At 44.5% G+C, this 14,257-nt stretch overlaps 1 protein-coding gene across 7 annotated transcripts in view; it reads right to left on the bottom strand.

Annotated features, from left to right (window-relative positions):
- Positions 1-14,257, bottom strand: part of HIVEP1 (HIVEP zinc finger 1) — a 578,844-nt gene that overhangs the window by 438,422 nt on the left and 126,165 nt on the right. For 6 of the 7 annotated variants that reach the window (XM_063923170.1, XM_063923175.1, XM_063923174.1 and 3 more), the window contains exon 3: positions 410-554. In XM_063923170.1, the coding sequence (XP_063779240.1) occupies positions 410-449 (40 nt within the window). In that variant the 5' untranslated portion in view covers positions 450-554. Of the gene's footprint in view, positions 1-409; positions 555-800; positions 894-14,257 lie in introns of those variants that run through there. The other variant, XM_063923173.1, reaches the window with a different exon arrangement.

The raw sequence follows: 14,257 nt of genomic DNA, 5'->3' as shown, positions 1-14,257 counted from the left end.
TTTTTCTGACAGCGTGATTTATTCACAGGAGGATTTATGTACATGTCATATAATTAGATTGCCCATAAAACTTATAGTTCACTACAAGTTAGCACATGCAAGCAAAACTGACATGTAATCCGTCTGGGAGATAGCAAAGACAAAGGATACTCCATTCTAAGCTCTGGGGGTCATTTTATACTTTACCATTTCCACTCCTAGCAAAGAAGCTCTAGGAGCTGGAAATTAGATCACCAATAGCTCAAGCTTTTCCGTTACTCTATTCAGGACAAGATTCCCAGTCATGAAACAATGACATGCTGCAGAGCATCGACCTCCCTCTCCAGCAGTGCCACCTTCATTGGGTAAACAGCTGGATGGACCCCTCCAAAACAAGCACACAATCAAAACAGAGAAACCATTTGCTAACCTCTTAGGTTTCTGGGGTGGATCTGTTTTGTCCGAGGCATGATCTCCTCCTTCTGGAGCCTGTTTTTTCCTTCTCAAAAATGGAGAGCAGTGCTGGCGGAGAGGAGCCTCCATATAACCGCCAAGTGCATCAGTTAATCCAGCAGCTGAACAAGGGAAAGAGAAAAACAACATGAGGGAAGACAAGACTAAGGGGGGAGCCTAGATGCACTGGTCTGGGACTCCACTCCCCTCCCACACCCCCTGAAATGTACCACACTGCATGTGATCAGCAAAAATAATAAAGCCGCAAATAAAGAATGGAAAGTAGTAGCCAGTGTTCGCAAAATAAAACCAGAAGGGGGCTGTAAGGAACGCTAGATCAGCCTTACACACACATACAGCACACACACCTCCTTCAGGGCATTTCAAAACAAAACAGCATCATCCTGCACATGAAAATCTCGCTGGCTGCTCGCCTCTGGATCATTCATGGTTTTATGAATCACATGCAATGTGCACAGCCCACCAATGTGCCTGCTTTACAAATCGGGATGCCTTGTCGTCCTATTGCAACACTGCAAGCAAGTATAATGGGGAGGGAAAGAGAGGGAGGGAGGGAGAGAGAAAGGAGGAGGGAAAGGGGTAGGAGACAAGAGGTGACAGAGGAGAGAGATAACACTTGCTAGTCTGTGAATGAAAGCTTACATGCAGATATTCAAAAGGCATCATGTGTACCTTCACACAGACAAGGAACCCTTCCAAGCTCAGCAGCTGAAGTGGAATTATTAGTGCTAAAGGGGGAGGGAGCCAGTTAGATCATCATTACCACACTGAAATGTGACCTTCATGGTACTCCGCTGTCTAATTCATTATTGTCTACATATATTTGTTTATTTCTCAGCAGCAGAACTTCTGTGATAAAATGATGTGGCATGTTGCGACAAGTTACATTGATGGATTGAAGAGAACGTCTGTGCAGATATTTAGACATCCTGTGTGCGGTGTAATGGGTGGCAGACAATAGAAAGATGACAAGTGCTGTTTATTGCATAAACTGTGACACATTAAGGTTTTTACATGCCTCGTATCGAACTGAAGTAGCAACTGGCACGTAGGAATTACATAAGAGAAAAGGCATTGCATGGGTTAAATACATCCTCTGGTACAGAGATGAAGAGTTGTGTGTTAGTGCTAAGAAAAGGCAGGGTGCCATGAGCGCAGTCTGGCAGCATGAAGGAGGGTGGGCTTTTGCTAGTGCTGGGGACATTAATGGAATGAGGGGGCTGGATCTAGCACAGCAGAGATCAAGCAGGTTGACAGTTTGGAAAAGACAAGAGGCAATACAGGATGGCTGAATAATGTGCAGCATAAGGGGGAAGGAACGAACACTGAAAAACTATGAATGAATCTGGGAGGAGGAGCTTGGGGAAACCCCTATGCAACATAGAGCGCCTTACAGGAACCCAAGAGGATTAGAGCTGCTGTGGGAGAGACACTCCACTACATGCTGCAAGCCAGGGCCTCTTAGTCATACAAATACTGCAACTGTTAACTCTTGCAGTCAACATGCAGGGATCAAGACAAAAGCACAGCTATGCTGTTTACAGCTTGGTCTCTATAGTCGCATACTAGACAAAGGTTCAGCTAACTACACACAGAGAATCTCTTATTCTTCATTTCACAACACTATGATTTACATGTAGAGAAAGGCTATTATAATTATGTCTATTGCGGTACTCGCTACGCTGGAGTGTTTTGCTATGTGACCAAACTGGGCAGACAGTATAGCACAATGTAAGCAATGGTAAGGCTGCTCTGACAGCATCCAAGACGTGGGCCAATAACAAAAGCAAACATAATATTTTGCTTGGTGCAGTATCAATTTCTTAACAATTAAAGAAACTTGAAACATCCAAGTAGTTTATCACGCTCTCTTGGGTGCATATGTCAGTGATGTTTAAATTACATTTAATTCACTTGCAAGCAGTCTATGTTATCCCTTGTTACTTGCATAAGAAGGTAGCAGCTGCTAAGTCTCCAGTAACCAGTGAGAAATATAGCTAGCAGCGTTGTCCATTAAAGGCTAAAATCTCTCATACAATGACCAATTGCATCCATCATTGAGACAAGGTAACAGAAGAAGGAGGAAAGTATTTGTGCATGGAAGTCATTTTTGCCTCTAGCTTTGGTATAGTGATAATAGGGCTGTTCTGAAATAAAACAAGTCACACCAGAGCAAGTTATAATGTACTAGCAGCAGTAAATGAATGTATGACAATTCTTAGATACCACAAAATGGTGCATATTTATTTTCCTGTACTCCAAATTTGTTTACAAACAAAAAAGACGGAATTCAATTAGCCGCAGTAGATTACCGTGGGCTAATTGATTCCCCCGGGCTAATTGGATAGCCAGGAGTTTTCACCTGCCTCAGCGAGTCAAAAACAAATCCCTGATAACTAGTGGGTTTATGGGTGCTGCAGCTCTGTCAACACGTGAATCTGTGAATTTGTCATGGATTATGCGTGTTAACGCCCGTTAACATACTACTTTATCAAAGCTATTGGGGGGGAAAAGGGAGTACAATTGAATAGTCCCGGGTGTTAAAGCCCGGTAATTGAATTCCAGCCAAAGTATTAAAATCGACTAGCATAAGGTTACTTCAATAATATAATTTCTCTTTCATCAAATTAAAGCATATGACAATGGCACTTGTTACATATAAAAATTATGAACTTAGCCAGCACCTCCAAAGTAACATTAGCATGCTGTACCACTGCTGGTAAGCATATTTAATTACATCTGACCCAAAGAATCTTTATAAATCTATTTACAGCTGGAATTTAATGATTTAAACCCAGAGAATAAAGCCTTAAAAATTACAATAGCAGCTATGGCATAACTACAATGTCATTGTTCACATTTTTGCACAGTTATCCATTTAGGTTTATACTTAATTTAAGCCTCTGTACCGACAATGTTACTAACCCCCAGGACCTATTTTTTCTGGGTTATTGATAAGTGTTTCACTCCTATATTTCTTAATATTGTTATATAGAGTTGTAGGCATCCACTCAATTTGCAAACAGGTTGGCGTTTGACCGCTCGGGATCCCGGCATTGGCATGGTGACTGTCGGGATCCTGAGCAGCAGTCACATGACAGTATCCCTTGCAAACGGCATGTGTTCTACTAATGAGATCTTGGCCTAAGGTCCACTAATGTGTTGACAATAGGACTATACACTTCCGTTCCTCGACCACTCCTTGGAAGATTCTTCACTATTTCTAGTCTTCTCTATAATAGCTCTCAGTGTGGTTCGCTGAAGTCCCAGAGCATTTGAAATGGCTTTGTACCCCTTTCCAGAATTCTGTATTTCAATAACTTTCTCATCTCTCCTGGAACTGCTTTTTATCGCTGCATACTATGCTGCTTGTTGAGTCCTTGTAGCCAGTTCTGCATTGCTGGAAAGGTTCTGTTTTAATTATGTTTAGATTTAACAGGGCTGCAGAAATCAAGCCTGATTGTTTCTAGTGTAAAAGAAACAAATTCAATTCAATTTGGATCATTGGTTGAATGAGTAACTAAGAGAGTAATGACTATTTCACACAGGGCCAGTTGGTACTGGAAAATGCTTTCCTTCAATAAATAAAATGATAATATAAAAATCATTTAAAAACTAGTCTGTGTTTCCTCAGGTTGTATTGGTAAAAGGGGCAAAAACAGTTTCACGCCACTGTAAGCAAATTACTAAAGGACATATGAAAAATCTCCCAAGATCTCAAACTCCCAACAAAATTCAGGACAGACAGAGAATAAGAGATTTATGGCATAAAGACAACGCAAATTAACAAACAAGGGATGTTACAGGTTGCTTACATCAGTTCATGGTAAAAGAAAATCTAAAAAAATAAATAAATATATGACTAGAGTAAGAGGCAAATTACTATACAGGTTGAGTCTCCCTTATCCAAAATGCTTGGGACCAGTGGTATTTTGGATATGGGATTTTTCCGTATTTTGGAATAATTGCATACTATAATGAGATATCATGGCGATGGGACCTAAATCTAAGCACAGAATGCATATATATATTACATATACACCTTATACACACAGCCTGAAGGTCATTTTAGCCAATATTTTTTATTACTTTGTGCATTAAACAAAGTGTGCCTACATTCACACAATTCATTTATTTTTCATATACACCTTATACACACAGCCGGGAGGTCATTTAATACAATATTTTTAATAACTTTGTGTATTAAACAAAGTTTGTGTACATTGAGCCATCAAAAAACAAAGGTTTCACTATCTCACTCTCACTCAAAAAAGTCCGTATTTCGGAATATTCCGTATTTCGGAATATTTGGATATGGGATACTCAACCTGTATATATATTAATCAAAAATCTCTTTTTACATAAATATGGTTTTCATCTGACTTTGCATATGCCTAAAGGTGTGTACATATAGTGAGATTCGGGCTAAACCCCGATTCTCACTAAGCGATAGGGACTATGCGATAGGGACTAGGTCCGGTCGGTATCGCAAGCAAAGATAACTGTGCTTGCGATACTGGCTTTGTACGATTTTGGCTAAGTGTCAATTTTGACTATACTTTTATACTAGATAGTCAAAACTGACTTGCCTGCACAGTCTATCTGGGCTTGCGATACTAACCTCGCGGGACCTCGCATCAGGATCGCAAGGTGACTTTCACCTTGCGATCTGCACTAACTTTTTTTGCGATTTTGACTATCTAGTCAAAAATCACGAAAAATATCTCACCGTGTGTACACACACCTTTACAGTCATTTAGGTTACAGCTGCAAAACAGAAATAAACCAAACAGAAAGGGTTACATATTAAGCCGCAGAGTTGACAAATTTAAGTCTTGAGCTCCCTTGCCTATCTTTCAATCTTCCAGTAGTAGATGAAGCTGCCTGAGATTCAGGATACTGTTCAAGAGAGGGCACAGATGACACAAGTTTGAAATGTTATGTACTTCATCAACTATGACCTCCTCTTCTACAGCCATGCAATATACATGAAGACCAATTTCTTAAGCATTTCTTAGAACAATTGGCTGATTCGCAGAAGATGAAAAATGTCTAACTGACCAGATATATTGTTCCAGTTATGGCATATACATGTTGAGTGCCATTACACCAAAACCAGCCTGAACCATTATCGCAAAGCAGGATGGCTAGACGGCATTGGTTCCAAAACTCGGCCCTCAAGGCACCCTAAAGGTGCCCATACACTAGACGATATTATGAGCGATTTGGCCATTTACAAAAGATCGGAACTACAAATCATTCATAATAGTGCAGATCGTTCAGTGTCTGAAAGACAACAATCACTATGAAGGGTCCCACTGGTCATTGGTCGGAGCTTCTGATCTTCCCTGCTGCAGGGAAGATCTGAAGCTATCGTCAACGACTGCATGCTCCTGAATGTATCCACTCCCAGATCTTAAGATATATCTTCTGTGAATTGTACTATATTGTTTGCCCAGGACTGCAAGGGAGCTGCCAAGGGCGTTAAATAGTTAACGAGAATGCATGGTTTACAGGTTGTCTAGTGTATGGGCACCTTAACAGTCCAGGTTTTAGGGGCATACATTGCCTTAAACAGTTATTATTACTTAAAATGTGCCTTTGACTTTCGGTGGCTGCTGTCATTGTCACCTACAATCTATGGCAGATTGTCAATTCAGGATTTTTCCAATTAACTTTGGTAGCTAGACTGATATCTAGTGAAAATGTTTTCAGTAAATGTGAGAGTGCTCCAACATCCATGCATTATGCATTATATCTTAGCAGAGTTCACACAGATATTGCTTACACACTAGAAATTAATATATGTGGTTATCCACAGACAGTATGAAACAAATCACCAGAACAACAGTTCTCAGTCGGTGGTACAGATAGCAAAGCTAGGTGGTACTCTAGCTCAACTACCACCTACAAAGTACTTCCCTGAGATTTGTGAAAATCTTTACTAAACCATAAGAATAAATTATTGTCCTTGCCAGTTTCCTTTTCTTGCTTCCAAATGTCCCATACAACATCCCTTTATCAAATCTGTAGCTATGGCAGACCCAGAGGAAATATGCTTTTTCTTCCTAGTAGGAGGTATGAGAGATCCATATTAATAATCGTTTTATCAGGCCTCATTAGTAAGCCCAGTTTGCATACTATCTGAATACTAATACAGGGGTCCAAATAGAACAGGCGTGCGGTGACTGGTCCCTTCATATCGCACCCTGAATCAATTCCAGCTACCCTGTATACTTTCGTACTATAATACACCTAAGGCATACACTTTTGAAACAATGCTGGCTCTCCAATGAGTGCTCTCATCTTACATAGGGCCTAATTCTGAGTTGATCGCAGCAGCAAATTTGTTAGTAGTTGGGCAAAACCATGTGCACTGCAGGGGGGACAGATATGGGTGGTATTCATGTGACCGACGGTCGGGAGACCGACGGTCACATGACCTCCTCCAGCTTCCCAACCCCCACTATCCCGATGGTCGGCATGCCGACCAACAGGGACTATTTCCACTCGTGGGTGTCCACGACACCCATAGAGTAGGAATAGAACCCGTGGCGACCGTAGGTCGCCACCGAGCCCGCAAGGGGCTTGCTGCACTCACCTCTCCCCGCCGGGATCCCGGCGTCGGTATGCTGCCGGGATCCCGGCGTCGGTAAACTGACCGGCGGTCAGGAGACCGCCGGTCAGCCATACTACACCCGACAGATATAACATGTGCAGAGAGAGTTAGATTTGGGTGGGTTATTTTGTTTCTGTGCAGGGTAAATACTGGCTGCTTTATTTTTACACTGCAATTTAGATTTCAGTTTGAACACACCCCACCCAAATCTAACTCTCTCTGCACATGTTATATCTGCCCCCCCCCCCCCCCTGCAGTGCACATGGTTTTGCCCAATTGCTAACAAACTTGCTGCTGTGTACAACTCAGAATTACCCACATAGTTTCATATAAGTCCAACTTCCCTCCTAGCCTTCAAAGTAACAATTACATTAAAATGGGCTTGGAAATAGGTTTCTAGTCAAATAGAAAGACAAAAAAAAAAAAAAAAAATCACTTTCTTCAGCCACAACCAATATCAATTGGTTTCAAGCATCTTAGGACAGTCTCTAATCCTTCTCCACATATATTCCAGTTTTATTAACTCAATCTTCCAGACCCAGGGTCAGACAGCCCCAAATAAGTACAGGGGAAATCCTTGGTAGCCCCCACCAGCTGTGGACGCACCCCTACATCTAAGAGTTAATATTTGAGACTGTGCATTCAAATTAAACATTGTTCTTCTATGGTCAGTTACTTGTTGAGATAATTTCTGATGAACATGGGTGCTTGGTTCATTTCTATAGAAACTACGCCAGTATTCACCATTCTGCCAATTAAAGTGGGTGGTCATGACTCAACCATGTTCCCTATTCTTGTTGGCTGCCAGTGACTGGAATGGCACGTAGCTCTGCTTTCATTCGGGTACAGTATGTCATCCCATTGTAAAGAACTTGGTTGAATTTTAATTAACAATGGCAAGCACAAGTGCTTAATTAGTATATATATTATTTATATGGTGTGTGTGTGTGTGTGTGTGTGTGTGTGTGTGTGTGTGTGTGTGTGTGTGTGTGTGTGTGTATACCTCCCAACTGTCCCGATTTTCACGGGACAGTCTCGTTTTTTGGGGACTGTCCCGCTGTCCCACCCGCGGGCCGCAGTGTCCCGCGGTGGGGGGGGGGCAGTTGGGAGGCTCCGTCACTCGCAGCCGCGTGTGTGTCCCTCTTTCCGACGGGACAAAGTTGGGAGGTATGGTGTGTGTGTGTGTGTGTGTGTGTGTGTGTGTGTTACATTATAGTGCATAGTGTTCATTCTAGCACCCTGCACCTAATCAGTGAGGGGGGGCATATTTTATTTAAGGGCAACATTTTATAAGTGATGTATCACTATAGCTACAGTAGATGTAGCAATACATCACATCTAAAATATTGCCCTTACAAAATAAAAATATGTCCTTCTCAATGATTAGGTGCAGGGTGGTAGAATTAAAACTACTACATTTCCAGAACTATGTTGTATTCATTACTGTGCATTGCTGCTATCAATCTGGTACATTATCATACATGCACTAATAGTATTCATTATAAAGATTTATATAGGGAACTGGGCCATGCACTCTCTAATGCTTAACCAAGCCTATGTGGTTGCTGATCACACCCCTAAGCATGGGCCCAACCACTGCATTTTCCAAGTCAGACCTTCATGCCCAAGTCCAATACTGCCGAGAACTGCAGTCTGTTTCAATACTGCCAGAACACATCCACCCTGTCCTTTCTGTTGGAGCTTCCAGTCACTTATTCATTTGAACGGAATCTGCCTCAAACCTTCTAAATCCTCTATCCTACTGTATACGAGACATAGAGAGATATATATCATATACATTGCTCAAAAAAATAAAGGGAACACTAAAATAACACATCCTAGATCTGAATGAATGAAGTATTCTTATTAAATACTTTGTTCTTTACATAGTTGAATGTGCTGACAACAAAATCACACAAAAATCATCAATGGAAATCAAATTTATTAACCCATGGAGGTCTGGATTTGGAGTCACACTCAAAATTAAAGTGGAAAAACACACTACAGGCTGATCCAACTTTGATGTAATGTCCTTAAAACAAGTCAAAATGAGGCTCAGTAGTGTGTGGCCTCCACGTGCCTGTATGACCTCCCTACAACGCCTGGGCATGCTCCTGAGGAGGTGGCGGATAGGTCTCCTGAGGGATCTCCTCCCAGACCTGGACTAAAGTATCCGCCAACTCCTGGACAGTCTGTGGCGTTGGTGGATGAAGTGAGACATGATGTCCCAGATGTGCTCAATTGGATTCAGGTCTGGGGAACGGGCGGGCCAGTCCATAGTATCAATGCCTTCGTCTTGCAGGAACTGCTGACACACTCCAGCCACATGAGGTCTAGCATTGTCTTGCATTAGGAGGAACCCAGGGCCAACCGCACCAGCATATGCTCTCACAAGGGGTCTGAGGATCTCATATCGTTACCTAATGGCAGTCAGGCTACCTCTGGCGAGCACATGGAGGGCTGTGCGGCCCCCCAAAGAAATGCCACCCCACACCATTACTGACCCACTGCCAAACTGGTCATGCTGGAGGATGTTGCAGGCAGCAGAACGTTCTCCTTGGCGTCTCCAGACTCTGTCACGTCTGTCACATGTGCTCAGTGAGAACATGCTTTCATCTGAGAGCACAGGGCGCCAGTGGCGAATTTGCCAATCTTGGTGTTCTCTGGCAAATGCCAGACGTCCTGCACGGTGTTGGGCTGTAAGCACAACCCCCACCTGTGGATGTCGGGCCCTCATACCACCCTCATGGAGTCTGTTTCTGATCGTTTGAGTAGACACATGCACATTTGTGGCTTGCTGGAGGTCATTTTGCAGGGCTCTGGCAGTGCTCCTCCTGTTCCTCCTTGCACAAAGGCGGAGGTAGCGGTCCTGCTGCTGGGTTGTTGCCCTCCTACGGCCTCCTCCACGTCTCCTGATGTACTGGCCTGTCTCCTGGTAGCGCCTCTATGCTCTGGACACTACGCTGACAGACACAGCAAACCTTCTTGCCACAGTTCGCATTGATGTGCCATCCTGGATGAGCTGCACTACCTGAGCCACTTGTGTGGGTTGTAGACTCCGTCTCATGCTACCACTAGAGTGAAAGCACCGCCAGCTTTCAAAAGTGACCAAAACATCAGCCAGAAAGCATAGGAGCTGAGAAGTGGTCTGTGGTCACCACCTGCAGAACAAATAGGATTTTGGTACCTACCGGTAAATCCTTTTCTCTTAGTCCGTATTGGATGCTGGGGACTCCAAAAGGACCATGGGGTATAGACGGATCCGCAAGAGCTTGGGCACACTATAAAGACTTAAACTGGGTGTGAACCGGCTCCTCCCTCTATGCCCCTCCCCCAGACCTCAGTTAGAAAACTGTGCCCAGGAGAGATGGACATTTCGAGGAAAGAATTTATCGTTATAAACACGGCGAGTGTGATACCAGCTCACACCTCAAACACACCGTATAGCGTGGCAGTCAGTAGAAAACCAGCCAACGGCAGGAACAAAACACAGCCAGATGCTGAGAGAAAATGTAACACAACCGTGTGTCCACAGAAACAAAAAGAAGACCCCACATGCCATGGCATGAACAACGGTAGCAACCGCCTGACAGAGAGGACACACCACCAGGGTGTAAACAAAAGCAATAACTGCAGACACAGTACGCACTGGGACGGGCGCCCAGCATCCTCTACGGACTAAGAGAAAAGGATTTACCGGTAGGTACCAAAATCCTATTTTCTCATACGTCCTAGAGGATGCGGGGGACTCCAAAAGGACCATGGGGTTTATACCAAAACGGGCGGGAGAGTGCGGACGACTCCGCAGCACTGAATGAGCAGACAAAGGTCCCCAAAAAACAGGGCATCAAACTTGTAGAGCATAGCCAAAGCGTTTGATCCCGACCCAGAATCCGTTCGGCAAAGTTGAACCGCCGAGACTCCTCGGACATCCGCCCAAGAAGAGCCCATCTTTCCATTAGAATGGGCTTCCACAGACTTCAGTAACAGCAATCCAGCCGTAGAACGAACATGCCAAACCGCAGCACAGATTCAGCGTGTAACAGACTGCAGAACGCAGTCTCCCAAACTATGTTGGGAACATACCAGACAAACAAAGCCTCTGTTTCTCCAAACTGAGCCAAAATTGGCGACCTACATACTCACATCCCTGGCTAGATCAAGGGAATTGGAATCAGGTAATGCCTATTTAACCACCGGCATCAAAATAGGCCGATTTCTGCGAAACCCAGAAACCACTCTTGGTAGAACTACCAACCGAGTACTCAATTCCTCTCTATCCACCAGAAAGATCAAACAAGGCACTTGTGAGACAAAACCACCACTTCCGACACCCGCCTTGCGGACGTCAAAGTTGATAGCATGACCACTTTCCAAGAGAGAAAACTTGTAAAGAAACTTATTAGGCTTGCATCCACACCGGCTAGTAAAATATGGATAAGCACGACCTAGCTGAAAGTCTGCCACAGGAGCCTTCCTGGATACACACCAAGACACATCGGCGTGCTATAGCCCCCTTATACAGTAAAAAACTAGGTCGAGCACCCTATATAGTGTAAAACCACTATACATTTACAATCACCAATGCTGCTCAGGGCGGGCCCCACTTCCCCGTGCGCCCTGCACCCAGGCAACCGACAGCGTGCGGGAGCCCCGGCGCACCGCAGCCCGCAGCTCTAATGGCGGGTTATTACATGCGGCGCCCGGAACCCCCAAAGCACATACATACCATCTATCTATGCTGCCCAGGGCGCCACCCACCCCCCCCCCACCCCCCGGCGCCCTGCACCCATGGAAGCCGGCGGGGGAAAATGGTGCGCAGTGCGCTAGAACGCGCCGGCGGGGGTCTGTATACGGAGCTCCGGCAGCGCATCCCGACAGTTACAAAAAACTGACTCGCTGCCCAGGGCGCTCCCCCCCCCCCTACGCCCTGCACCCGTGTAAGCGGCGGCGGGGGATCAAAGGCGCGTAGCGCTAACCATACTGGCGGGGGAAATGAAACACGGTGCTCAGGCACCGAAATGCTTTTAATGCCAGACTCGAAAAGAAAACCCAGTAACTTGCTGCCCAAGCCCCCCCCCCCCCCCCAGCGCCCTGCACCCTGTGAGTACCGTTTGGTGTGGGAGCATGGAGCGCAGCCCGACCGCTGTACCTCCGTCACTGAAGTCTTCTGCCGTCACTGAAGTCTTCTGTTCTTCACATACTCACCCAGCTTCTTTCTTCTGGCTTCTGTGAGGGGGGTGACGGCGTGGCTCCGGGAACAAGCAGCTAGGCGCACCAAGTGATCGAACCCTCTGGAGCTAATGGTGTCCAGTAGCCGAGAAGCAGAGCCTTTGAACTAAGAAGAAGTAGGTCCTGCTTCTCTCCCCTCAGTCCCACGATGCAGGGAGCCTGTAGCCAGCAGGTCTTCCTGAAAATAAAAAACCTAACAAAGTCTTTTAGAGAAACTCAGGAGAGCTCCCCTAGTGTGTGACCCATCACTCCTGGGCACAAAGTCTAACTGAGGTCTGGGGGAGGTGCATAGAGGGAGGAGCCGGTTCACTCCCAGTTTAAGTCTTTATAGTGTGCCCAAGCTCCTGCGGATCCGTCTATACCCCATGGTCCTTTTGGAGTCCCCAGCATCCTCTAGGACGTATGAGAAACTCCTTTATTGGGGGTGTCTTGCTAATTGCCTATAATTTCCACCTGTTGTCTATTCCATTTGCACAACAGCATGTGAAATTGATTGTCAATCAGTGTTGCTTCCTAAGTGGACAGTTTGATTTCACAAAAGTGTGATTGACATGGAGTTACATTGCGTTGTTTAAGTGTTCCCTTTATTTCTTGAGCAGTGTATATATATGACACTACAATAAAATCACAAAAAAGTCTCCGGAGTGCCGCCTCATTACATGCTATATATTATATATATATATATATATATATATATATATATATTCGAAGTCGAAAATATTATAGTCACGCATCACGTGCAAACACCACACAGAGTGGCCTCCGTGTGGGTGCTTGTTCTGCAGTGTGTGCGCATACTCGCACGTTGCGTATATTTGCTCATGAGGTCCTGCGTATTAGCACGTGGTATGGGTAAATACGGTAGCATACGCATTCACATGGAAAAGCCACAAAGACATATCTGATATTTAATCCACATAGCACATAATTTACACATAGCCTACATGCACCACACCAGCGAGTGACATTTGCTTCAAAGGTATAACAACAGAGGGATTCAACTTTACAGGTTATGAAGGGACAGAATTAGGTTAGGAGGTGGTGTTTGGTATCCAGCTGTACAGTATTTCAAGGGCAATATTCCGATGGTAGTTTGCAGAAAGTAGCACGCTCCTGCGCATAGATATGCGAAGGAATATATTATTAATATCACACTGTATGTACTGTACTCTTGATATTCGGCGGGAACCCACTGGAAGACATCTGCAAGTACACCTGGACTAAGCATCGCCCACCTGTTCAAACCAACCTATGACCCCTCATGTACTGTAAATGACCAGCTCTTTGACCTATAAAAGACGAGATTAGTGTTTCCTTTGTTTCATGCTTTGGACCATTGTAAAAAAAACAAGCCTCCTGGCTGGCCTCAGTCTATTCTCTGAAGGTCATGTGTCCGGATTGACTGAGGACCGGAACCGGGTTGCGCAGGCGAACAAACGTATGTATCCATTGATTGTAGCCTTTTCTCTTATGTGATTGTATTTCTGTTGTACCCCCTTTTGAGTAAATAATTGTTGCTGGGTAGGACCTCAACATCACATATACAATTGGTGTCGCATTTCCTTTCCTGTTAGTGGTTATAAAGTGTATTCCGCCGCACGTGTAGCTACTTTGTGCTTACAGCGTGTCGGCGTGCTTACGCAACGTGTACGCATTTGATAGGGGTTTCACACACACGCTTAACGGTCGCAGCGGCCTGAACATTTGTGTATTTAAGGTATTGCTCTTTTCCTGAAAGTTAATCAGACTTAGCAATATATATATATATACACACATACACAGTGTGTGTGTGTGTGTGTGTGTGTGTGTGTGTGTGTGTGTGTGTGTGTGTGTGTGTGTGTGTGTGTATGTATACATACATACATACATACACATATACACACACGTATACACACAAACACACACACATATACACACAAACACACACATACATAGCTTGATTCTAAGATGCTT

Source organism: Pseudophryne corroboree, chromosome 5 (assembly GCF_028390025.1).
Source record: "Pseudophryne corroboree isolate aPseCor3 chromosome 5, aPseCor3.hap2, whole genome shotgun sequence".
NCBI classification, from domain to species: domain Eukaryota; kingdom Metazoa; phylum Chordata; class Amphibia; order Anura; family Myobatrachidae; genus Pseudophryne; species Pseudophryne corroboree.
Note: the sequence above shows the minus strand (reverse complement) of the source record. Positions and strands in the feature narration are given on the sequence as shown.